General features: G+C 35.4%; 2 protein-coding genes across 9 annotated transcripts; both read left to right on the forward strand.

Moving 5' to 3' along the window:
• Positions 1-235: 235 nt before the first annotated feature.
• LOC144471943 (dystrobrevin beta) lies at positions 236-24,305 on the forward strand. 8 transcript variants are annotated; one of them, XM_078184549.1, is made up of 17 exons: positions 236-752; positions 9,765-9,929; positions 10,179-10,395; positions 11,510-11,592; positions 11,673-11,824; positions 12,942-13,050; positions 13,676-13,842; positions 13,921-14,048; positions 14,136-14,234; positions 14,334-14,415; positions 14,723-14,761; positions 14,846-14,964; positions 15,649-15,814; positions 15,901-16,196; positions 18,103-18,248; positions 20,311-20,370; positions 21,390-24,305. In XM_078184549.1, the coding sequence occupies exons 2-17, from the start codon at positions 9,770-9,772 to the stop codon at positions 21,650-21,652; spliced, it is 2,286 nt and encodes a 761-aa protein (XP_078040675.1). In that variant the 5' UTR covers positions 236-752; positions 9,765-9,769; the 3' UTR covers positions 21,653-24,305. The 8 variants fall into 8 exon arrangements, with proteins under 8 accessions (XP_078040675.1, XP_078040678.1, XP_078040679.1 ...); XM_078184552.1 differs by lacking the exon at positions 236-752 and adding an exon at positions 773-3,495; XM_078184550.1 differs by lacking the exon at positions 236-752 and adding an exon at positions 3,517-9,654.
• A 199-nt stretch (positions 24,306-24,504) lies between these two features.
• LOC144473259 (uncharacterized) lies at positions 24,505-25,248 on the forward strand. Its single transcript, XM_078186972.1, has 4 exons — positions 24,505-24,529; positions 24,594-24,784; positions 24,847-24,987; positions 25,088-25,248. The coding sequence occupies exons 1-4, from the start codon at positions 24,505-24,507 to the stop codon at positions 25,238-25,240; spliced, it is 510 nt and encodes a 169-aa protein (XP_078043098.1). The 3' UTR covers positions 25,241-25,248.
• Positions 25,249-25,471: the final 223 nt, after the last annotated feature.

Raw genomic sequence — 25,471 nt, forward strand, 5'->3', positions numbered from 1 at the left:
TGAAAATAAAGCGTAATCCAAGGGGTTAAATGCAAAAAGTCGAGCGAATCGAAATTAGCTGAAGTCGTGGCACGTGGCGTATATACATATTCATCCTCGCAGCCTTTAGTTAGAAATTTGAAATTCGTTGACCGCAAATCGTGATTCAGGCAACAATCGCGCGCGCAATGGTCCGATTCCTCGTTCGCCCGTTCAGAGGAACGATGGCGCCACCGACAGTCTAGTGGCAGTCGAAATCAGTGATGGCCGCGAGGCTCGCGATGCACGTTACGTTGAGATTGTGTCCAGTTTGTTTATCGTAACATTCTCGCGACATAGAGTGTTCGGCGGCTTCTGTCCGTCGAAGACCAAAACGTGGACACGTTCTTGCTTGAGAAGTCTGCTCGCGCGAATCTCATCCGCCTGAACGGGCTCCAGAAACGTCGCGGTCGATCCTCTTGACAGTTCTGTCCCGTGTTTGGTGCAGCAGTAGTCGGACAAGTGTCGCGAGCAGTGTCGTCGCTGTCGTTACTGTCGCCACTCGGCAGACTTTCGCGGTGGTACTAATGACGTCGTGTATGTGATAAAACGATAAGAAAGGATTCTTTGTCGACACAGGGACGGCAACCCCACACCCGTCGACACTTTTTTCTCTTCTTATCGCTCTCTCTCTCTCTCTCTCTCTCTCTCTGTCTCTCTCTCTCTCTCTCTCTCTCTCTCTCTCTGCCTCTTTCACCTTTACCGAAGACACGCGCATCAAAGGCGACCGAGAGGTATGTATACCGGCAGACCAGGTTAGGTGCCGTGTCCCGTGACGCCGTTCCGGACGAATTTCATCCGAATTGCACGCGTGCTTACTAGTATATTATTTGTAACACAGAGTAATGCATACAGGCGCAACCTTCTGGCAACAATGGCTCGGAATACTTGCCTAGGCTTAACGCAACTAAGAAAATCTGTTCGATCGTCGTCCGCGGATTTTGACCCAGAAAAGTAATTGAAAAATTGTGTTAACAAACGGTACAATTATTTCTTATTCGCCGTTGTTGACACACATAAATGCCGCGACTATTCTAAAAGGATCTAGAAAGCGTCGAATTTTGCTAATGCAGCTCGCGCGTCGGTATTGCAGGCAATTAATTCGACTGGTTTTAGCGGCGGAATTTGTTCATTCTTCGCGAGTCGTCCCCTGATTTATTTACCGTTACAGTGTATTATGACGGCAACGATAAAGTCCTGCCAAATGAGATTAACTTCATACGCGTAGTTATATTAATATAACGGACACTGTCCCGGCTTGACGCGGCGTGGCACGGCGCGGCACGGCGCGAATGTACGTTCCACCTGGCAAAGGAAGTGTTTGTTCCCCCGCTAAACACGGTGCTCCACTGACACGCGTTACTTCCTCTATTCGGCACCGGTCCAAAACATTATTCCCGATTGATTCGCAACACAGTCTCACATCGGTAAAAGCTTTTGGAGCGTAAACGGCTTTGTGGAGACCTACTCGACGGAAATCAATCTGTAACCTGATGTAAATATTACATCCTTTGCGAGCATCCGATCAGCGATCTACCGGTTTGCGTCGATCCGGCCACTTTCGAAGTAGAAATTTAGGGATCGTCCAGTGTTTTGTTACTTCCGCGACGCGACCGTTTGGGATCATTGTGAATTTTTAATCAACCGATCGTGCATTAAGCGACATTTTAAATGGTTCGGATCGAATCTGAGATCGACGTATATTTCGATTACGACGAATCCGAAATTGACCGCGCCTTTAGCCCGTTCCTTTTCGCACGTTCCCTTATACTCTACGCACCGAAACTGTCCCACATTCCGGGCCGTTCCTCTGCCTCCTCCTCGGGCGATCTTATACACCCCCCACCTGGCCCACTTATTGTATTGATTCAAACTTAGGTATCCACACGTTCCTTATTCCTTCACGACTCGCTACACAACAGGATCGTTTTGTTCCTGTGCATTCTTGAACGATACTTTCGACAATCCGTGGCGCACAAAGACGGCAATTTCATCGTCGACGAAATGTGCTAAAAAAAAATGGCTGGCCAACGAATTCGAAAACTCGATACTCGGGAGGTTCGTTGCCCCGGCAGACTTCGGTTCTGTTCTCCCCCGTGTCATTAATCCTTGCGTGAACATCGTAAAGCTAAAACAATGTACAATGGACGATATTGTTGAAATAAGACCTGGCCACATTTGAAATGACATTATTTGAAATATCATTTCGTACACCATGTTATTTTATTTCATAGTTATTTTTATGCTCGTTATCCTACCTGGAACAACATTATTTGAAATATTATTTCAAATAATATGTTATCTTATTTTGTAATTATTTGAAATAATTTAAATACCCAGAGTAGTATGCATATTGTCAAACTCGTAATTTTAACTAATATGGTAGGTTTACTTTATTATCGATATAATTTGAATCCAGTTTCATAGAAATTGAATAAATCAAACACAGACACCTTTTATTGAAGACGGTTCTGTTCATTTTCAAATGCCACATTTTAGTCGGTGATCCCCTCAGAGTGTATATCGAAATCAACATCATCTGGTAAATAAACTTCATCCATACGCGTATATGCATAAATGCTACGGGTATAATAAAATAACGATTTATCACCGGTATAAAAGCTGATGCAGTTTTGTCTCGATTTGTCACTGCCGCTTCTATATTTACCAAGCTTTCTACATTTTGTCTGGCTCGCGGTGATATTAACCAGATCTGCGAGGAAGCTTTGTTCAAATCCGAGCCAGCTTTCGTTAGTTGTTCGAACAAGACTCGTTCGACTACTATGTATATTGAACAATAATTTACTTTGATGTATTCACGGCATCGAATTCCATTAATCTCTAATTGTTCTCAATTAAATGCTAACAAAGTACATAAATCTGTAGACAATTGTATCGATAAATGGTAAAAAGAGTTATGAAAAATCGTTTTTTATCAAAAATTGTTTGATTTTTACACAACTTCGCCGCTTTTTTCCACTATGCGCCGCGCCGAGACGAGAAGTCGTCAAAGAGCTATTTTTGTCGCTTTCGTGAAGGAACATGATCTCTCATTCGCGATTCTAATGCAGTAGAGTACTGAATACGTATGCATACATATTTATTCCTCCACGTTACGCTACCGATCTTTTGATCTATTCGAGCTATGAGATCTAACGCAAACGTTGCATGCATTCGCAACACTAACGATTTGACTTGAGATATTTGTATCTATTTTGTTCCCTTGCAGTCGTCACCCTGTTTTTCACTACCTTTTTAATACGAATAGAAAAGAAAAGTTGAGGGCCAAAAACATTTGGAAGAGAGCTCAGGCAGGAATCGGCAGAGGAGTCGCGTACGAAGACACCCGTCGAATTTGCTTCTCCCTATTTTCTTGCCTATTTTCAGGGATGATTCAGCCAGGCATCCTATCGCAAAAGTGAAAGCCGATAGGCATTTCTCCTATCCTTACAAAGACCAGTTGGAGTAAAAGCTTTCGTAAGTTTTGCGATATCTGTTTGATTCAGAAAAGATTATTCTACGACGTTATTTAGACACTCACTGAATTTCAATTGATACATTTTCATTACATAGGGTGTTCTAAAATTATAGTACTTCCCGGAAATGTGGGTTTCTTGTGGTATTTTGGAGTGACTTTTTGCTCACCTCAAATGCAATTCGCGGTTTTGTTTACGAGTTACTAGCGAAAAACAGTGATCAATGAGAGGCGAGTTCAGGTGACGCCAAGAGATCGAAGCAATGAACGAACCATGATATAATAAATGACAGAAATATGTAATCCTATTTTTTTTTTTTAAACGATGATCTTGAAAATTCAAAAAATATGATTTAAAAAAAATCTATTTTCACCAGAACATGTGTTCCTTGGAACCAAACAATTTGTTCCTCGAACATTTCCGCGTGTCGTTGTCGATAACGGAGATATTGTTTTACAACAGAGTTACTGAGACACCCTACATACATACATATGTAAGTATAGACGATTGACTTTGAAGAATCAAGTCAATAAATTGCATCTTAGTTGAAATATATCTTTCATACTATCTGAGAGGATAATTACGAATTTTGAAACAATTGTCAAATTCAATAGATTTAAAAATAAAATAGATTCGGCACCCTGATTGTCACACAACATAATTGGTTAAAAATAGGAAAACGTCTTAATGTTTTCATTATTCGAATTGGTGTCATAGCTCTGCATCTTGACGGATGCGTCACTTATGTTAGTTACAGTTCTATTGGCAATTTGCTTCGGAGAATGAAGTTACGAATATGAAGTTTCGAATTTAACTAAGTTTAAACTTGTTCCGCAACGTATGTAGGTCGACTAATACACTCTAAACTTCTCTGCTCTCCCTCCCTCCGTCTCTCTCTCTCTCTCTCTCTCTCTCTCTCTCTCTCTCTCTCTCTCTCCTTCTTTTGTACTTCTTTGTACTACTCTGTACTTTTGTGTTTTGAGGTAGGACGAAGTAAAGCGGGATTTACGAGAGAACGCTCGACAGAACACAATAGAATCTTAAAAGTGGGCTTAATTTACATTGCAACTTATCTTCTAATCTTTCCCTCGCTCATTCGCACACGACCTTGCAGCTCCGCGAAGAATCCTTTGTAACACTTAGCTTCATAACACTTTGGCATATGAAGAACTTCTGTTGCATTCAAACTTTCGTAGAAATGGTTCCTAGAAACTGCATACTTACGTGAAAGAGTAAAAAGTATATATCGTTTTATTATACGATGATGGTCTTCTTTAGTAAGCTTGCAGAACATTGTTTATTTATATGATAATACAGTATGTTACAGCATATTAGAATTTTTTCTTTCGTGATTAGAGGATTCTAAAAATACATTTTTTTTCTTCAAAAATAGTTCTCATATTAGTTACTTTTAACCTATACTTTTTCTAACATAAAAAATGTACTCTTCGGAGTTTATTTAAACACTGTATTTCCGTTTTCCTGTCAGAATATTACTTAATTTCTGGATCTCACCTACGCCAGATTGATGTCAGTAATATTATAAGCCTCTCCTTAAGTGATCGATAGCCCCGATATCGTTCGACGCGAAAAGAACAATGGGGAAAATGCTTAGCTGAAACTATGAAAAAGTTCTCAGCGCACCCACTTGATATGCTCGTTTTCGTTTTGCGTCATTGTTTCCGTAAATGCTAAATGAAATGGTTCCTGTGAAACGCTCGTTCCAAAACAATTTATCTATAAGTATCTAAATATATCTATTTTAAATGAAGCATACGCGTAACATCAGTATTTCTTAATTAAAATACTAGCATCGAGGTCTGATCACGAACGCCATGGATTTACCATGGGCGATACAAAAACGCGCATTTCGCGCGCATAATGACGTATTCAGTGGAGAACGTTCCTCGAAACCGCACTCGTGTTTCGTAGTGGACGCATTAGTCTTTGGCAAAACAGCGAGCTGTGCTAAAACCTTTTCCCCCTTTCTTCGTTCGATTTCCCTTTCTCTCGGTATTTTTCATTCCAAATGCGTCTATCTCCGTTCCATTTTGTCAGGACAGCGGCAGCAGACAAAAACGCGTTTTCACGGGTATCACGGCGAAACTCTTCAATAATCGTGAGCTATCAGTTGCGAGCTGCAGACCGCGATAATCACTCTTTCGCGATTTCGCAACCATTTTATTCAGCTTTCCTATTTTCAATAAACGCTTTTGATAATTTCCATTTTATATCGATGACGCATACAAATTAGTAAATCTTTGTAGTCGTTTACCGAAAGATCAATTTGAAAATCAGGTGCACGTTTTCACGATACTTGAATACTATTATCGAAAAATTCGAATTCGATTGTTTTGTCCGCCTAGATAGATATAGCGTTAAGGAAAGTTTGCAAAATAAACGTATATAAAAATCAATGATCCATGTACTCAACTCTTCCATGAGTCATTTCTGAATGAACAGAGTTTTATTACAACTTTATACGGGAATTCTTGACTGATTAATAAGGAAAATATTTATCGATAAATGGTTTGTAGCTGCTGCAAGGTCGATCGCAGAAATCCATTCCATGTTTCCGGTAATCTCGGATACCAATTGAAAGTAAAGTCTTTTGAAGTAATTCCGTGACTGGGAACGGATTGCCTGCCGTCGTCACATTATTTCGAATGAACGGGATTCGAACTCCGGCCTTCTATTTTACCAGGCAAACGTCGTTCCATCTTTTCAATCCACCTTTTCAGCTATCGTGGAAAGAGCGCGGAGAATACCCTACCTACCCCTATGTCCGTATATTTATATTTAGCTGCATTGAAAATAAGGAAGCTTCAATTTAATATTGTACATGATGGGTATCCTAAAATTATGTTACTTCCTGAAATATGGGGTTCCTCAGGTAATTTGAGGTAACGCGAGGCTGGAACGCGAATGGTTGTCAACGTTATTCTGTATTATTAGCGTTTATTTTGAAAAAGGTCATTAGAACGTTTTCGACAAAAATAAGTATGTATAAAATGTCGGTAGGCTCAATGTTAAACTTTTCTAGTGCCTGAAAAGTTTCACTTACATACTTTTACCATAAATGCATAAAATTCGTGTTTTAGTGATAAACAATTTGTAGAATTATTCGGTTATTTTTCTAATAGATTTTGATACGATCGTTTGCCGTTTGCCGTTTGCTCTAATTTCAAAACCATGCGTGTATCACAAGCGAGCGTAAGCAGAACGCCACTAAATTGCCCGTAATTAGCGTTAGGATATTTACGGCTCGTTAGTGCGTCGCAGAATGCAGAATGATGCGCAATGCCTGGAGCAGTGACTTCTGTAGCATTCGGTATGCTAGAGACTGTACAGTCCCTAGTACTAGGGTCATAGAAGCTTACTACTATGGAAGGATATGACCTACGTCGAAAAATTGCTGACATAAGAGTTCACTTTTCTATATCAGGTGTATTCTATTCGATGGATCTCTCTGAATCGATTTTCGATTAGTATTACTCCCATCTACTTTTAACGAATGCGCTCGACCATATTTACGCGCACACATTTTGCTTCCCTTATTTCCTCCGGCCGATGACATCTTCTGTTTCTAGGTGAATATTTTTTGTCGCACGACGTTTATTCTTATTCGACACTTTACCGACTGGTCATTCGGTCGTAAACATTTCTGTTATTATAGATATTAAACAAAGGAATTCCGCTGAAAAGCGGAATCAAGCGTAAATCTCTGGCCGTTGGTACTGGTTCTGCGATAAATATCAATGTTGTAAATTATTTCAAATAATTAACTAATATAAAATAATAATATATATAATATATTATTATTTAATATAATATAATATATTATTATTTTATAATTAAATATATTATTATTTAATATAATATAATCAAATAATTAACAATTTCCCTAAAGGATCAACGCGCTATGTTCGTATAAAGTTCTACGCTCTAACATCGTCGTAACATATTGATATCGGTCGAAATGTTTGTATAATAGATAGCAGATAAGGTATTTTTGGATCCACTACGACTCCTGGTATCGATCGTCCAAAATTATTTTACTCGTTCCGAAACGGTCCTTATGCATACAATAATGATGGCCAAAGGGTCAACGAACCCCACGGTTTGTATTCCCACCCTGTTTGCCTCTCTTCGAACGAATCTAACTTTCTGTTTGTCGTCCGATTGCCATTCACCCCCGAAGCTATCGAAACATTAATTGCTCCGGTTGTGACGAGCCACTCTCGACTGTCTCCGTGACTGGATTTTTCTCGAGCGTTCTATGAATTATGAAGAACTGCCTCTTCGTCAAGTGGTTTTCACGTTCCATTAATTTAACGACACGAATCCCTGTCGTTTCGTCGGCGCGCGGACGCGAGCGCGCACCGATAGAAGTAATTGTCTTCCCGTCGTCGGTGAATTCGTTTCTACGATTTCTTTGTTACGCCGCACGGAATTGATGAATTGGAATCGATTATTCGCGAACGTTCCCCATTATAAAACTGCAACAATGGATGTTTCTATAGAATGGCGTCCGTCCGCTTTCATTCTTTGGGAAATAATTAGAAAGTAATTAACAAATTAGAAATATACGATCGAGTCTACTAAAATATACTTTACCCACCGTTGATATAACAGTTTGTCAGGTTATGTTACAAACTAACGTTAACGATCACTGGTACAACATTTGTGTATCGTGCGAATGTGTATTTAATAAGATCGAATTTATTATCAATTATCCATTATTAATTAAATAAAATAATTAAACAGTATTGTTTCTTGTTAAATACGTCTTAAATTGACATCCGAAGAATGCGGTCGTTTTTCCCCGCTGATTTCAACCGTAAGCGAAAGCATTGAATCGAGATACAATTGCTCGGGTCAGCACATTTTTGCTTCATCGAAAGCGAGAATAACGAGAAACTTTATTGCATATCGTTAACATTTTACTAAAATTTCTCTATTTTGCGAATCATTTTGCGTATAAATACTACAAATAAGATATTATTCAAGAAATATTACGAATAAAATTTACGCGTAAACTACACGGCTAGTTTTCCTTCTATGTAAAGGGTGGTGTTTCTTTGGAATGATAGAATTTTGAATTGAACTAATCACTCTGAAAAAGAAAAGAAAATACGCTTCATAACCGAATATTCTCTTAAGTTTAAGTCGCGTATTCATTTCCCCAAGAATTTAGTATTTCCGCGACTGTGCCGAACCGAAGTTTAATTGCACCTCCTCCCCATTGCCCCCTTCAGTTGTTACCCTGTTATTTTTCTTGCGTGCTCAAGTGCTGTTCATTTCGAGTATATCATTAAACGTGTTTCGAAGGTGAAAGAACTTGTTTCTAATTACATCAGATTATTGAAATTGTGAAGCGCTCGTTGAAACTTTTACGATTTACCGTAATTTTCTCGCAATTTGTTTTCGTAATGTAAGACGTACGCGTCTGAAATATGCCCAAACGAACATCTCCTTTGAACGTCGTAGATACCTGACTTACGACGACGCTGACATGCTGTAGCGCATTGCCAACTTTCTTTCAGCAAGTTCTCGTAATTATTACCAACTTCGTTCGCCTACGAATGTATACGTATACGGATATGAATACGGAAAATAATCGATTTTAATCAAAATGATGGAGCATGCGATGTCCAAAATGTATCTACCAACTTATTTCTACCATTCTAGCTTAGAAAAACTAGATATAAACATAGAAAAATAATGATCAACCGATAGGAATAATTATAAACGAATAGAAATTGTTAAGAAAGCATTAACGATATTATTGTAGTTTCGATGAAATACTGTACGATCGTTATCCGAATGAAATATTCAACTAAATTGAATCGAATGGGATAATTGTACTTGGTAAATCCTTGTTCGAAAACGAAACGATTCGAATAATGCCCGGACTCTGGCGGGAGCAGGTTCTTGTTTTTAAATACCGAGGAGAGTTGACTTCTCATTGATGACTAATCAACACGCGCGCGTCCTTCGTTTCGCGCGATACTCGTCACTGGTTCGCGATCTAGGCGATCCGCGCGTGTTCGTTGCAGACGCAACTTCGCGGAACTGTTCGAACAGAGCGAGCTATCCGTGATCGTTGCGCGTAGACTCGCGATCTCGAAATCACACGATTGGAGAATAGTATTTGTAGGTTTGCACGAATCCGTAGTTAATCCGCAGCGTGTTGCGTGTCGCGTGTCGCGTGTCGCGTGTCGTACGTCGACGGAAAGCGATAGTGAGCACGTTGTTTCACTTGTGCAGGTAAAATGGCAGAGGATGGTGCCGGGGGATCAGGAAATGGGAGCACGGGAGAGGCGAGCCGGTTGCAGCTTCTGCAAGAAATGCGACAACAAAATTTCGACAGCATCCGTTTTGCGTCGTATCGCACCGCTTGCAAGTTAAGATTCATTCAGAAGAAGGTACACTGTGAGTACGATCAGTAATCGTTTAATCATCGACATATGTGTAGATATTGTTTGTTGTAATTGTTTTATGTAGATTTATTCGGTATATTGTACACGGTTCGGAGTTTTTCTTTCTTTCAAATTAGCTACCAAAATTAACAATTACTTAAAAAATTTTTATGAAAAATGTCAGTACGAAGTACTTTTGTTGGCTACCCTACCCTAATCAATGATTGACAATGATTGTATAATTCTTTTTTTTCTTGTGCAGTGCACAACGTTGACATCTGGAATGTAATCGAGGCGTTCCGGGAAAACGGTTTGAACACGTTGGAACCATCGAGCACGCTTGGCGTGTCGAGGCTCGAAACATTACTGTCTTCCTTGTTTCACGCCTTGAATAAACGAGTGCCTGTTTCGCAACAAGCCAAAGTCGACGCCACCACGGCCCTGTTAATGAATTGGCTGCTTGCTGCTTACACTACCGGGTAAGAACAACCACTGGATCGTAAAAACCCGCTAGAGTGGCTAGTAATTTGACGAATAAATCGGGAAGGTCTTAAGGTCTTATCTACCGGAAGTAGTCTACTGGTCGGGTGCCTAACACGCGTCTATGGTGCATTTAAAAGAGCTTTATGCATTTATGCTTAATAGTATAATTGAAAGAAACTTAAAATATTGAAAGAATCAGGAGAAACATTTATATGGATTTGAAATGTTCTGGTTGAGTAAGGATTCGCATAGTCATCTTGTTCCTTAGAAAATCCAGAATTTCATGTAATAATTGAAATAGACATTTCTTAGAACCGACTGTAAATTGAATTTTCTGTAAGACTAGGTGTCAGTGCAAAGAAGAAGGTCAAACATTCTTTAGCGTATAATACTATTTTCCTTGAGGCTTTCGAGAACCGACTTCTTGTGCTTAATACTGTTTGAGGCTTCCGGGTGCAAGTTGTATCCTTTTAGTGCAGATAACTGACGCTCGCCAGCGTTGCAGTTAACATTGTCAGTTATGAGGTGAACGCGCACCGATGCACTAATTTCCGCATAGTTATCGTGCTATTGATAATTCGCTACAAATTATTTAGTTGCGTTTTTAGTTACCCGATTATTATTTGAGAAAACAACAGTAACAACGCTTGTGTATTTGTCATAACGAAAAAACTTCTTCAAGCGTAGAAAATTCGTACGACATGAACGAATGAACAGTGTCGCGCGCATCCAATTATCAATTGGTATAATAAATCCAAGTGCAATAAACAAATTTCTACATTCAACTGTATCAAATTTCTTAGTGCTCTCACTCTTATAAATATTAATTTAAAAACTAATGATGAAACTAACATAAAAATTGGAAATTAATATAAAACTAGCATAAAAATTTGTGATTAAATCTGCTAACACTGATTTAAGAAATGATAATGAAACCAAGTTAGAAGATTGCTCGATACGCTGATTCTAGTTGAAAGAATCGAATGCACCATAAATTGACAGACCCCTGTGCCACGAAAATAGTTCAGTGTATATTTGTCTGGAAACTTATTGATTACGATGAACCTGTCAATCGTATTTCAATGTTAAACAATTATTACCGTTCCACAGGGAAAACAATAAAATATCCGTGTTCTCGGTAAAAGTTGCTCTAGCTACATTATGCGCTGGAAAATTGATGGACAAGTTCCGATGTAAGTTATGTGGCTTGAAGTACGCCATGTTTCCAGTGATCTTAGAATCTCGTTATTAATTTGAAGCACCTATCGTACAGATATATATTCGCAAATATCGGACAGTAATGGTCACATGATCCACTGGAGGTTTGCCGAATATTTGAAAGAAGTTTTAGCGCTAACGGCTGCGGTTTACGAGACACCATCTTTCGGATACACCGAGGGGCTTTCAAACTCAATATTTCCTCAAGTAAGCACAATCATAAACTGTTCTATATTAGATTATTAAAGTTCTTTTCTTTTCTTCTTTTCTTTTCTTTTCTTTTCTAATCATGGATGCTAGATATATTGTACATGGTTATGTCAAGAAATTACGTGTCATAATCTTCACAGCGTAATTCTACTACGTCTTCGGAGTAGTGAGGATCCTTTTAAAAAGTCGACCGCAACATTGACCTCGATCGGTTATGTCAAAGTCAAATTGTTTAATGATTGACGAAGCACCTTAGGCCCATGCCTGGGCTTTATACATATAGGCAGAAGTGTATGCGCGCGCGCATCGCATTTACGCGATCATTGGGGAGTGAGACGCCTGACGAGAGTCAGGAGGCGTAGCCCTCGCGCTCTGAATGTTGCGTGCTGGTTAATACCGAGCCTCGACGTAAACCTTTGAATAATGTAACGTCAAAGAGAAAGATCAATAGTAAATCGTTAATGAAACCACTAATTTTTATTTTATCTAGTTGCAAAATGTAAAAACGTTACGCAAGCTGAGTTAAAAAATTATACAAGAACATCGTTTTGAGAGGAGGAGTTATTTCCTTTCGGACATTTCATCTCCTCGATTAGTAGAATACGATGGAATCGTAAAAAAAATTGAATATCGAAAACAACGATCAAGGTCAATTTTGCGTTTGATTCTTTAATAAATCTTCACCAATCCAAAGGCGTAGCCAATCAAGCTACAAAGGTTATAACATACAATTTCTTGACACCCTGTACACGCGTGTAAATTATTACGTTCATTGTTGTCTTCTTATAATTTCTAGACTCCATAGTTTCATTCGAATTGCGGATCAGTAACAATAATATAGGAATTGTCAAAAAAATGTTTTGCTTTTCATCTTTTCATATACCATTTCCATACTCGTCGAGAGGCAAATGTACGACTATCGTCGTTTTTCTATTAAGAAATAATACACGTAAAAAAGTTGTATTTAATTGTGGTTGGGAGATTACAGATAAAATTATTTTCTATCTCGAACAGGAGAGTAAAGAAATCATTTCATAATTTTATAGAATATTGTACATTCCATTTTATATCTTTAATATGTGTGCACATGGTTAGCGTTATTACACTGTTTCAGAACTTAAAAGTCACGGTTAACGACTTTTTGGATACACTCATGTCTGACCCTGGACCACACTGTTTAATTTGGCTTCCATTGTATCACAGAATGGCTGCTGTTGAAACCAGTGAGTTCCTACGATTGTCTAATTGTTTTTATAAAAACATAGATCTTTTCCGACGATATTTACTTGAGAACTTGATGACTCTTTGCGGTTCGAAACGTTTTCAGTCTACCTACCATTCTAAAAGTTTCGATAACTTTATTTAATGAAAATATCCTATCGTTTCATATTAATTCAATCGCAACGTTTGCGATTTATTAGAATTTTAATTCCATACGATTTAAAATGGCAAAAGTGCAAATAAATGCAATCGTAGAATTGTAAATACTTGAATTGTGAAATTGCAAATATATGTGGTATATTAATAAAATGCATAACAAACGAGATAAATAGAAAGAGAGAAAATAGATAGTAAAATAATTAATGTTGCATCTATTCCAACATAGGACCGAAAAGGGTTAAGCGGCAAAAACCGTTATTTCTGTTATTTTCTTAGACTGCAGATCTTTGTGTAAAATGAATCAATCATTTGCATAAATTACACAAAACCTACTCATTTCTTTTTATCACATGTCCGTGAAATTTGCAGTTTAATTGTAGTAATGCGCAGCGTGTTTCACCCTGAAAGAAGTCGCCCAATTATCAAATAATTCGGTAAATAACAACCGTATGCTTGCGATCTTTTTAGTGGCTCATCCCGTCATGTGCGACGTGTGTCACAAAGAGAACTTCACCGGCTTCCGATATAGATGCCAGAAATGCCACTCGTATCAGCTTTGTCAAGACTGCTTTTGGCGTGGCAAAGTTTCTGGAACACATAACAACGATCACGAAACGAGGGAATACAGCAGTTTTGTACGTTCTCGAAACTTGAAAGTTTGCGATGATGAATCGTTTCTCAAATTATTCCATTAATTACATGTTTTTGCATAGAAATCGCCGAGCAAACAAATTGGACATTCTCTACGGAAAAGCTTCAGATGTGTACCTGAGAAAGGGAAAAACAGTTTACCACGTTTCCCTGAACAACCCGAAAAGACTTTAGATTTATCTCATATCGTGTAGGTGTCGAAAGTATAAGTAAATCTGTTAACATACTTTGTTCTAGCAGCATAATTTTACATGCAAATAAATTCACCGTGTTACAGCCCACCTTCGCCTCTACCATCTCACAATGGCTTTCCCGACCCTGGTTTTATGGCTCCGTTTGATTCTGGATCAATGGATAGTCGTTCTACGTTAAGAAGGTTAGACTTTAAACCCGTCTTATCCGCATATTAATTTTTGCTAAACGTCCATATAAAGAGTCATATTTTATTTATATTTTTTTATTTGCTACTATGCAGTATGGATAGTTCAAGACTGGATGATGAACATAAATTAATAGCACGATACGCACAAAGGTTGGCTCAGGAAGCTAGAACCATGGTAAGATATCAACTTACCTTTTTCAACTTATATAGCAAATCTTTATTTCGTATTCTGTATGTTCCATTTTTATATCGGATAATACCCAAACATTTCTTTTTTCTGTCAAAGTAACAATAATTCTATCAGAAAAATGCTACTCTATCCGATTAATTTGAATAAATTTAAAGTTGTCGCGCAAGATTTACCATACAGAATCAAAATAAAGCGAGACTCTATATCTCTAGTATGTTAGAAAAGTGGGATTAACACTTTAACGTGTCGTAATATTGTTTCATGGATTGTAATAACTTAACTATATTAACAGCCACGAGCCTCATCCAGAATGTCACAGACTGAGCAAGCAGTGAGTGATAAATATTTTTAATGTAATGCGAGCATTGTTCGTGTAAATACATACATTCTCACTTTACAAATAATCACGTTGCAGGGTAGGGCGCCGTCTGACGCTAACTTGGTGTCTTTAGATGCCTCGAGAGCACAACGCGAACTTATATCGCAATTAGAAGCAAAGAACAAGGAAATAATGCGCGAGATTGCAAGGTTAAGGTATACCTGTGTCGTTTATTTCCTTTATATCAAGCCTAAACCTCAGGTCATCCTGTCGAACCATCCTAGGATCATGCATGTTATAAACATTCTGTTTTGCTTTCTTACCTTGGTTGCATAGCGTGCATAATAGAGCTGAAGACATCACAAAAATAAACTAACAATTACAACCATCAACCCGTACATGGTACTACATACATATAGAATGTTCAGACTTTAAGAAGAGAAAGCAATGTCGTGTAATGCAGAGAGATGACAACTATACGAAAACATTAAATTCGTAAAATGATATCGATAAGTTTTCAAACTTGACGAAATTATCCGTGACCGATCAATTTCTAACTGTATTCCTCCAATATGTTTGTTCCATGGTCGTTATTGCAAGTATATCAAAACTTGTTTTTCAAAGAGAACGAACTGATTGGTATACTACTGATAATTGCATTATTTTAAAATTAAATAATGGAATACCTTTATACTTATTAATTGATTGCCGAATCGTTTAAAAAATATAGATTTCCACCACTAATGTATTCATTAGATTCACACACAAACACTACATCTATAATACATTCACGCTTCAGCATAAAGTAAATGAAATAGAATATTTAATCGAATGAATATTCTATTTCTTGCTTGTCGATAATTCAGTTTTTCTCATACGAATCTGTAATTCAACTGTAGGAGACAACAAGAGATAGAAGCTGCTGGTTTAGAAAATCCTGCGCTAATGTCAGAATTGAGAGCATTGAGACAAAAGAAAGATGAGTTGGAAACTCATTTAGCCACCTTACAAGATTCTAGAAGACAATTAATGGTACAACTAGAAGGTTTAATGAAAATGCTCAAGGTATTTTACTTAATCTAACACAACGTAATTTTCTATATAGTTGATGTAACACTATATGTAACACTTAATCTTATCAATGGTTATAGAATCATCAGGCATCTCCTAGATCAACGCCAAATAGTTCACCACGCAGTACAAAGTCCCCACCCTTACCACCAGGTGCTGTTCCAAGTAGTAGATCAGCACCGCCGACACCAGGTGGCCCATTGTCTACGACTCCACAGCAACAACAACAACAATCACAATGTCAACAGCAGATGTCGCAAAGCTATCAAAATCCTGTCCCAACAACATCAGTGGCAAACGTACCCAGTAACGCTATGCTTGGAACAATACAAAATCCTATTCCAGATAACTTGTCGTGTGTTGGAGGTGATGTAAGGTAGGCAGGCATGTAGAAAATCTATGCTAAAAATAAATTAAAAACTAGTTCACAACAGACAAATATAAAACAGATCGTAAATTGCAAATAACAATCTTTGTATAAGATATTATCTTATTGTTATCAAATGATTTATCTCGGTAGAATATTTCTACGTTGATTAGTTAATCGTGTGAGAAATTATATTTACAATTATAACTCATGTTATAAAATTTCACGACAAACTTTGAGTATGTTTCGACAATAGTTTTTTACTAACAATCTTTATCGATGTGCACGTAAATCATTTAATACACGAATAATTTGTACAAAGATTTGTAATGTACTTAATCGAGTAAGTGATAATGTCATAAATGTTAACGTTATCAGCTTCTTTTTTACATTATCTAAAATAAAAGAAACCTTGCTCCTGTATTATTTACATTCGCTACGCACTGTATGCCATATTCGAAGTAGTCACTATTACTTAATTTTTAAGTAATTCAATTATTGATTCGTTTCAGTTGTACAAATTCGCGTCTAAATTTTCAAAAGAAATCAAATGGCAAAACATGTATCTGTTGATTATTATATGTATTATTTGTGTATTGCTACACAGGCATATTAAATATTGATTTCTTCTATATGATCGATCAGTGCTAGTTGCAATGAAATCATAGACTGCACACTATTGAACAATTCGCACCGTAATCACACATTTGATTGTTGCATGCAAATGTTAAAGCGTATGTATTTTCGTTTAACTGGTAACAGAAATAATTTTGATACTACGTAAATGTAAGACAATTTTCATCTTTTGAAACATTCCTATATCGATGACGCTGTGAATCTTACTTTTACCTTTCGTTACAGAGAAGCAGTTTATTTAAACACACTGTTGCTTTTTGCTATTTTATGACGCTTTTGTTTTATTATATTTTTTATAGTTTTATTTTATCGACATACATATTAGTTACAGGCATGTATATTGTATAAAATGATGCAGATGGTATCAATATACTTTCCATAGTACGTTAACAAATTTTATTGTACACTCTTAAGATGTTGTTATATTTTCCTTTATATAGAATTATATAATTACATTGCATACACGTTCTTTTGATTTTGTTAAATTAAGTTTGTATGTATTAGTTATTATGTATTTTTAATATCTTATATAATTTTTCAAACATTTATATATCAAGTATTAAGGAACTATTCGATTAGCATCATTTGTATATAATGCACTGATACAATAAAGACTGCTATTTTCTTGGTGAATGCGACTGGTATATTGCGATTTATTTACATATATGTATAATAAACATGTTTTGTGTACTTGAGAAATTTTATGATATCAGTGAAGATAAAATCGGTAACTCGTTTTTTAGAAATTCGTACGATATATTTCTTAGATGAAAAATACTTATGTTGATATGTTGGTAGTTTATATAGCTTCCTTAAAATTGCAAATAATAAAATTCACATCAAGACATGTTTCTAATACAATTTCGTGAGGAAGAAATGAAGCGCTAAACACCATAGCTAAACAGGTTGCTGTTAATTAATAAGAAAAAGATATCATCATTTGAAACTGTTATACTATTTCAATATCATTCTGCATGCGTGTGACAGTAAATTGCTAGTTTGAAATGTTTATTTCTATATTCTGTTAATCAATTACAAGATAATTTTATATATATACATATACATATATATTATATATATATATATATATTATATTATATATATATATATTATATTTTTTATTATGTATATATATTATATATATATATATATATAGGAAGAGCGAATATTTAATTAAACATAGATGCTTGCACAATAAGTGTGGCATGATACGAACCTAATTTAGTTGTTTTATTTAAAAATCGCTTTGTGCAAAGAAAACAGAGATTTTCGATATCAGGTCTGCGTTCAGGACAAACAGCTTGCCAGGGAGTGGTTCCAGCAGTGCGAATAATAGCTTGGGCCGATCTTTGCGCAATGACTTGTTGGTAGCTGCTGACAGTGTTACTAATGCCATGTCAACGCTTGTGAGGGAATTGAATTCAGGTATGTTAAATGATAAATTCTACTTGAATTTGCGTCAGAAATGAATGCAAAGTATTTATGTAGTTTATAATGGCACCAGAATTTGTACTTAGTTATTTTGTTTAACACAGGCCACCAATAATTACATATTCGGATTAGATATAAGAGATACAAGTTTTTCTTCTTATAATACAGAATGTTATAAATCAACTTTATAAGAGGTAACAATAGTTATTTTATAAATTTTTGTATTTAATACGATAGATGACATAATAATATAAATTGTTAATAAGGAAATTCATTTCTAAGTAGTTTGGAACTTGTAAAAAAATATTAACAAATTACTAAATATCATGTAAATATATTCATATTTTATTTATAATATTTGACGTAATCAATTCATCAAAGTTGAAGTAAAATCAACATAACAGTAGTCTATATGAAATATTTATCTTTTCATATCTACATTCTCTGATAATATAGAGCTATATTAGTGTAAACAGGCATGTATCAAAGTAATTTTATTCTATCATGTCATTAGATTTTTATGGCATGTAACAGTATTAGCATTACCCTTCCTATTCATAATAAAGATGATGTTATAAATTTATTATGGAACTATGACATTGGTACAAGGTAAACTTCATTACATGTTTCTATTTATATAGCGACTAATAAATTTGGCTAATGGAATTGCGGTGAAATAATAAAACCGTAAGTTATTGAACTAATGAACTAATAATAGATGATTTGAAAGGAAATAATTTTACAGAAAAAGAATATGAATTAAAAGTATTGAATAAAAATTTGTATTGTAGTCGCTATTTCTTAGCTCGTTGACTACTAACATTACCGACATTTTTAAAACCCCTAATGTTTCAGAACATTATGGTACGATTTGCTTTTTATATCAATGTTATACGAACTTGTAATTAAAAAACACGAATCGCCAAAATTTTCAAACTTGATTTTATTAAAAATATTTTATACTTTCAATGCTTTGTGAAAAATCACAAAGATCATATTGATCTTGGACCATACATGGTCTGAGATAATGCCAATGAGGTGATAACGTATACAATATGTATAGTGTACAGTGTGCAGGATGTAGCAAGATTAATTACATAAGTAAAAAATGATTCTACATGTTATTTAAAATAAAAAAATGTAGAATATTTTTGTGTAACATATACAAGCATTTTTCTAATAGAATTTCAATTATAAAATAGAACAGAAACAACGCGCGCCATAAATTTATAATATAAATTGAGATCGTAACTATAAGTACTGGATAGATATTAGAGACTTTTATAATCTAATACACGTGGTTCTATGAATTCATATTCCGTTCATTGACAAAAAAGTAATCAACAGGACAATTATATTCTATGTTCTTCATCAACTTTTTCATGTAGAATCATCCCCTGTTCTCTAGCCATCATAACACACGACCCACCACATTTTCATTAATTTTTTAAATATACTTACCATTTGCGTGCTATTGAGAAACAAACTTATGCGGATGTACATATCTAGTTTACACCCTTATACACACATTTGCCTGTTGTATTTATTGTTTTCTCTCATTTAGAATAGAGTTAGCAAAGTTTAGTCTAGCAATAGCACAGACTACACTACACGCAAAACAACAGAATCTCTGTTCAGGACATGATACTGTTAAATTGGCAATTACTAATTTATTTCCTGTTCACATAAAAGGAACTTATAAATAAATATAAAAAGAAAGTTATTAATTTGAATCGGGAAAATAATTTCTTATTTCTAATATGTAAAATCTGGGAAAAGTGAAAAGTGAAAAAGTATTATTATACCTGTTGCATTTTTAACTAATAATCTCAAAAATTATCGACTCAATATTTTACTAATGATTTCGAACGATATTGATTTGAGAAACGTTGTATCAATAATTTATTAACAGTCTAGAATATACATTCAAAGATGTTGAAAAATGTTCTCTGTACTGGATAAGAAATATAGATGTTCCTATACAAATAACACTTTAGACGTGTTGTGGAATGTGTGTGATATGCACCCCCTGTGAATGTGTCCTGGTGGCTTGCAGACTCAGACCAGGAGGATCATTCTCACAACTCTGGCCGTCTTAACATCAGAAAGCCGTTAGGTAAGAGTTTGTTAAAATACTGAACATTATTGTACCTTTTACATTCTCACAAGCATTTGCAAAATATGACATCACTTGCTTTTTCGCATTAGTTTATAATTATTACCATGAATGAGCATTATGAAAAGAGTGGTCTGCTATTTCAGATTGTAGAGTATCAATGTTAAATTTTTAATTTTATTACGGAATACATCTCCGTAATAATTTAAACGCCATACAATAGTGTAAAGACTTTTATTGTTTTTCTCAGAACTAGTTAATCATCTAGAATTTAGTTTATACTCGATTACATGGAATACTACAACCGTACATTCGAACTAAAACAATTTGTAGAAATACTTATATTGGTCTAAATTGTAGGGAAATGTTAAGAAATTTCAATTAACAAGAAACGTACCGATACTTTTACCATACGCATATATCCAGGATGGAATGTTTATATAGGAATACTTGAATGTCGCTGTTAATTATAATTATACGTAGGAAAACATCGTTTGAAACGAACATGCACTATACATGTATAATGCACAAGAACTATAACTAATTACAAATATATTTTTTTATATAGTTTCGAAGTCACCGATGTTCTTTAAATTGTAGAAACCGTATCATTTTCTGGTATAGTCTTTTAAGGAAGTACTCTTCGGTTTACCTAACTTTTTTGGAATCCAATCACGAGTTTGACCAATAAAAGGAGGTCAGAAAAGTTTTTTTGTGTACTCTGAACGATGCTATTAAAATATGACCCCGACAAGAGAACTGTTTCATAATTTGATTACAAGTAACACAACTTTCTTCCGAGTTTCTTTATGCGATTGCAAGTGAAAAGGACATTTAAATATTCCACTTTGAATGGCTCATCTTGCGTACTTGTATATGCTAACCTTTAGTAAAAATTGGTATTTATTTACTCGGAAAATAAAAGATAAAAGTATCACCATGAAAAACATAAATGTATAATAAATATTTATCTATTGTTGGAAAACATAATTTTTTTCGAAATGACTTTCATCTGTTAGACTTCGAGGCTGGTGAAGACGGAGATGATAGTAGCGGTGGTGGAAATTCGTGGAGAGAAGAACTTCAACGTCGCTACCAGCAAGAGAACGATTTCTTGGCTGAGTTGCGCGCACGTAATGTTAATATGACGCAAACGCCATCGGCTACTCCATCCAGCGAACAGGAACAAGAAAGAGGTGAGAGAGAAGAGGCGGATGGAGAAAAAGAGGAAGATAACGAATCCAACTGGACGGAACCGGTGAAGAGATGGGTCAATCGATAAGTTTATTTCAAAGTATTTACATGTACTTTACAATGGCTTAGAAACTGCTACCGATTGAAACGCAAATAAATTATTATAGCACCATGAGCTACTTATGATGGGCATATATCTGGGTGTTAGTGTGAAATATATATAAACATCGTATTAGACTTTGGACAGTATTTAAAACTTGAAACTTGCATTTTTAAAGCAATACTTTTAATCAAAAGAATTGTCAGTTCAGCGAACAAATCGCATATACATAATCCATATACCGCATAAATTTTACGAAAATCATCAAACTAATAATATTATTTGTAGACGAACCGAACCTTTTATCAGACATTTACAATATTTATAAAACTCTGAGATCGTGTTTGCTTTCAAGATCTTTGTAATATTGCCGAGTATGTACCTACACAGATTAATTATCGTCGCATAAGTGAAATCTTTGTCTATCACAGGTATATACCACTGTCTCTTTCTTTCTTCCTACGTTCACATTTACATATTATATTGAATGTAATGCTGTAAATGATCAACACTATTGCACATAACATCTATGGGCCTAAACAGATAAAAACCAATATCATAGTTAGATTAGATATAGAGGAAACAAATCCTTTTTGTTTGCTTGTTCGTTAATAATTTGTGTAAGTTTCACACAAAGATACGCGAAGGGACATTACTTTCAAACTAGGTGCTCAATGATAAACTTTTAGTCTACAACGTGTAGGTAACGAAATAGAAAACAAATTTTGCATAAGTCAAATATTTGACCAAACTTTGTATGAGGAGGTAAGTAAATGTGATTAATGGACTTTTTTAAATATTTCGTAAAAGGTCCTTCCGGCCTTCCTTCGGACCGTGTTCCTCCAGTGCCTCCGGCCTCGCTATCACCCGCGAGACCATCGTCTCGAGCCTCCTCCCCCCATGGACAGGTTCTACTGTCTCCGGATTGAGGGTGCTTCTTTCTTATGCAACCACTCTTTCCCCGTCTCTATCGTCCTTCTTCCAACACCCGTTCCAACTCCGGCATATCGCGTGCATTTCTTGTTTTGGAAACAGATTAGAACTCCCTTATTCGTCATTCCACCCAATAACGATGACGAGTGCCCCTATCCAACTATTCTTAAACTCCACTCTATCCATAACAATCCTTTGACGAGTTTGGTGTAACCTCCAGTCCCGAGAGCCTGTAGATCCAATCTCATCAACCCAAGCTGTGGCTGGGGGTGTCATCCTTGCACTGGCCCAATTAGGCCCATGATCCAGAGTTTCATTGCTCTGAAGAATTGTCATAGTTGTCTTTCAAGTTGCCTACATCGAACCACTGAATCCGTTATACCAAAGAGCATATCGAGAATATTTCTTGTTCGGTGATACCAATTCCCGGCTTAACCACGTAACCGATGTGCCCGGTTTTAGCTTTTGACCGATAGGCTAATTTCAACACGTCCAATAATTCAGTTGAGTTACCGGTTGCAAGTCAAATCTACTACTCGATCAACTGACGAAATTCAACTAAATTGCTAACTGTGTTTGAACCAGCTTTTGTGGATGTAATTTTCTGGCTCAACATCCACATGTTCTCACTTTTTCTGAGGTTCACAGTACGCTTTAATCTGTCCAGCCATACCTTGATTACTCGTCCAATCCGCATCATGATCTTGTAGATGTCATGTGTATATATATTCACGCATATACATATATATATAACTACAATAATCATAGCGCTCAGAGACGTATTGCGGTCTATAGCGGCAGCCGTAAGAGGCACGTTGAACACAAAACCATAAGTATAAATCGCCTTTCTCGGGTTGATGACCTCAGGCTGCTTGGGAGCTTAGTTACAGAAGCTCATGTTTTTTTATAAATCCATACTGCTTAGATGCAACATTCAGTAACATGAGACATATAAATACATTATTCGAACTTTTATTTAATAAACGATACTTTTTGGTTAATAATAAAGACCTCGAAACTACTGATTCATACGTGTAACAGTCATTTTACTTTATTTTACTTGCATTCATTTCATTGTCATAAATGTTTCACTTATGTTGTAGTAATTAGATAATTTTAGAAGCTGATAGCGAAAATCAATTTTAATTATTATAGCAGTCTCTATTATCAAGGCATTATTACACTACAACTTGAAAGATAAATAATGCTTATGAGTCGATAGCTTCGAGGCAAATCATGTTACATCATTACAGGGAATAATGTATATAAGTATTACTGTTGATTACGTATCGTACATAAAATACTAATATATATATATATATATATTATATGAGTCTGTATTTCTTAGGCATTTCGACTATTATCTACATTTTTTCCTTCACTTTTGACATTCTTGAAAACTATTACATTCGAATGCCTAAGTTTTACACCATAGTCACAATTACATCGCATTTACAGCCGTATGTTGCATAATAATAGGACTGACATTATTTTCTGTACTATACGTCAATTTTAGTTCCTAGATTATGTAATTAAATATTATTCAATAAATGATCGTTGAATTGTAATTAATAGAGAGCGACGCATTTTATAATATTTATGTAGCGCATAACATTCGCAAATATTCTGTGTATATATTCATATGATCACTTTTGTCTATATTAACATTTACAAGAATTGTGTAATAACTACATGATACAACTATTGAATAAAAAATGAAACAATAACTTATAACAATTTGTATAGATTTCGGGTTACCGGATCATAAATTTCTATATTTCTTCCTTTAGAATTTCATGTACGCAATGTTCGATGTTTTATTCGGAAAAATATCGAAATTATCAGAAAACTGTAGAAAATAAAACTTGAAACAATTGCCGCTAAGCAAGCTAACCGCAAATCTGACAATGGATAATCCTTTAGATAACAGAGGTAATGTGGTATATCAAATTCTACACAAATATATATTATTTTCATTAAATAATTTTCTTTACAGGGACAAAAAGTAACAGTAAACGTGAATTGTACTTGTTCAATTCTTCAATTACTTCTCTTGAAAATGTAATATTTTCAAGACGAAATGTTCGTACGTTAGTTATAATTTGTCAACGCGATATTGGATCGTTCTCTGCCATTTCAGAATTGGCTCACATACAAGAATTATGGATTGTCGACTGTGGAGTCAAAGTATTATCTAAATTTTATTGCAATCTATCACTTCTCGTAATATAACATTACATTCGATTTAGGATGTACCGCCTTTCAAAAGAAATTGCCCATTAAAGAAGCTGTATTTGTATTCCAACGAAATATCTTGTATATCAAGTCTAGATGCTTGTACATATTTGACAACTTTATACTTGTCAGGGAACAATATAGACAATCTTCAGGTATATAAATATATATATATATATGTTTTTATTAATTTAATTTAAAAAAGAAAATCGTAATATACATTTCCGTCATACTGTTACCTTTTATTTATTTAAGGCTTTAGTTAACTTGTCTAGATTGGAAGATCTGCACGTAGCTAACAATAAATTAAAAAGGATTGGTAAATGCTTTTTAAACAGGTCACAGCTACATTACTTGAATTTCGCAGGAAATCCATTGTGTGTTATAAAGGTATACAGTAGTAATTAAATTGCATTTACATACCAATTATGAAATAACGTTTCTTTTTTTAATTACCAAGGATATAAGGAATTTGTCCCACCTACAAAAATTAAAATCCTTAATATTTGCTGATCCATTATACGGAGAGTGTCCCATAGTAGCTCTTTGCAATTATCGAGCATATGTTATAAATTACCTTCCCAATGTTAAGAAATTAGACTACTATACTATACATGAAAAAGAAAGACAGTGGAACGT

Source organism: Augochlora pura, chromosome 7 (assembly GCF_028453695.1).
Source record: "Augochlora pura isolate Apur16 chromosome 7, APUR_v2.2.1, whole genome shotgun sequence".
In the NCBI taxonomy this organism is placed as follows: domain Eukaryota; kingdom Metazoa; phylum Arthropoda; class Insecta; order Hymenoptera; family Halictidae; genus Augochlora; species Augochlora pura.

Excerpts from the sequence above, each read along its gene's own strand:
- LOC144471943 (XM_078184549.1), top strand. The coding sequence starts at position 9,770 with ATGGCAGAGGATGGTGCCGGGGGATCAGGAAATGGGAGCACGGGAGAG. Across the intron at positions 14,965-15,648 it reads CGCGAGATTGCAAGGTTAAG|GAGACAACAAGAGATAGAAG; the intron begins GTATACCTGTGT and ends ATTCAACTGTAG. Across the intron at positions 18,249-20,310 it reads TGTGAGGGAATTGAATTCAG|ACTCAGACCAGGAGGATCAT; the intron begins GTATGTTAAATG and ends GGTGGCTTGCAG.
- LOC144473259 (XM_078186972.1), top strand. The coding sequence starts at position 24,505 with ATGGATAATCCTTTAGATAACAGAG. Across the intron at positions 24,530-24,593 it reads TAATCCTTTAGATAACAGAG|GGACAAAAAGTAACAGTAAA; the intron begins GTAATGTGGTAT and ends TTTTCTTTACAG. Across the intron at positions 24,988-25,087 it reads ACAATATAGACAATCTTCAG|GCTTTAGTTAACTTGTCTAG; the intron begins GTATATAAATAT and ends TATTTATTTAAG.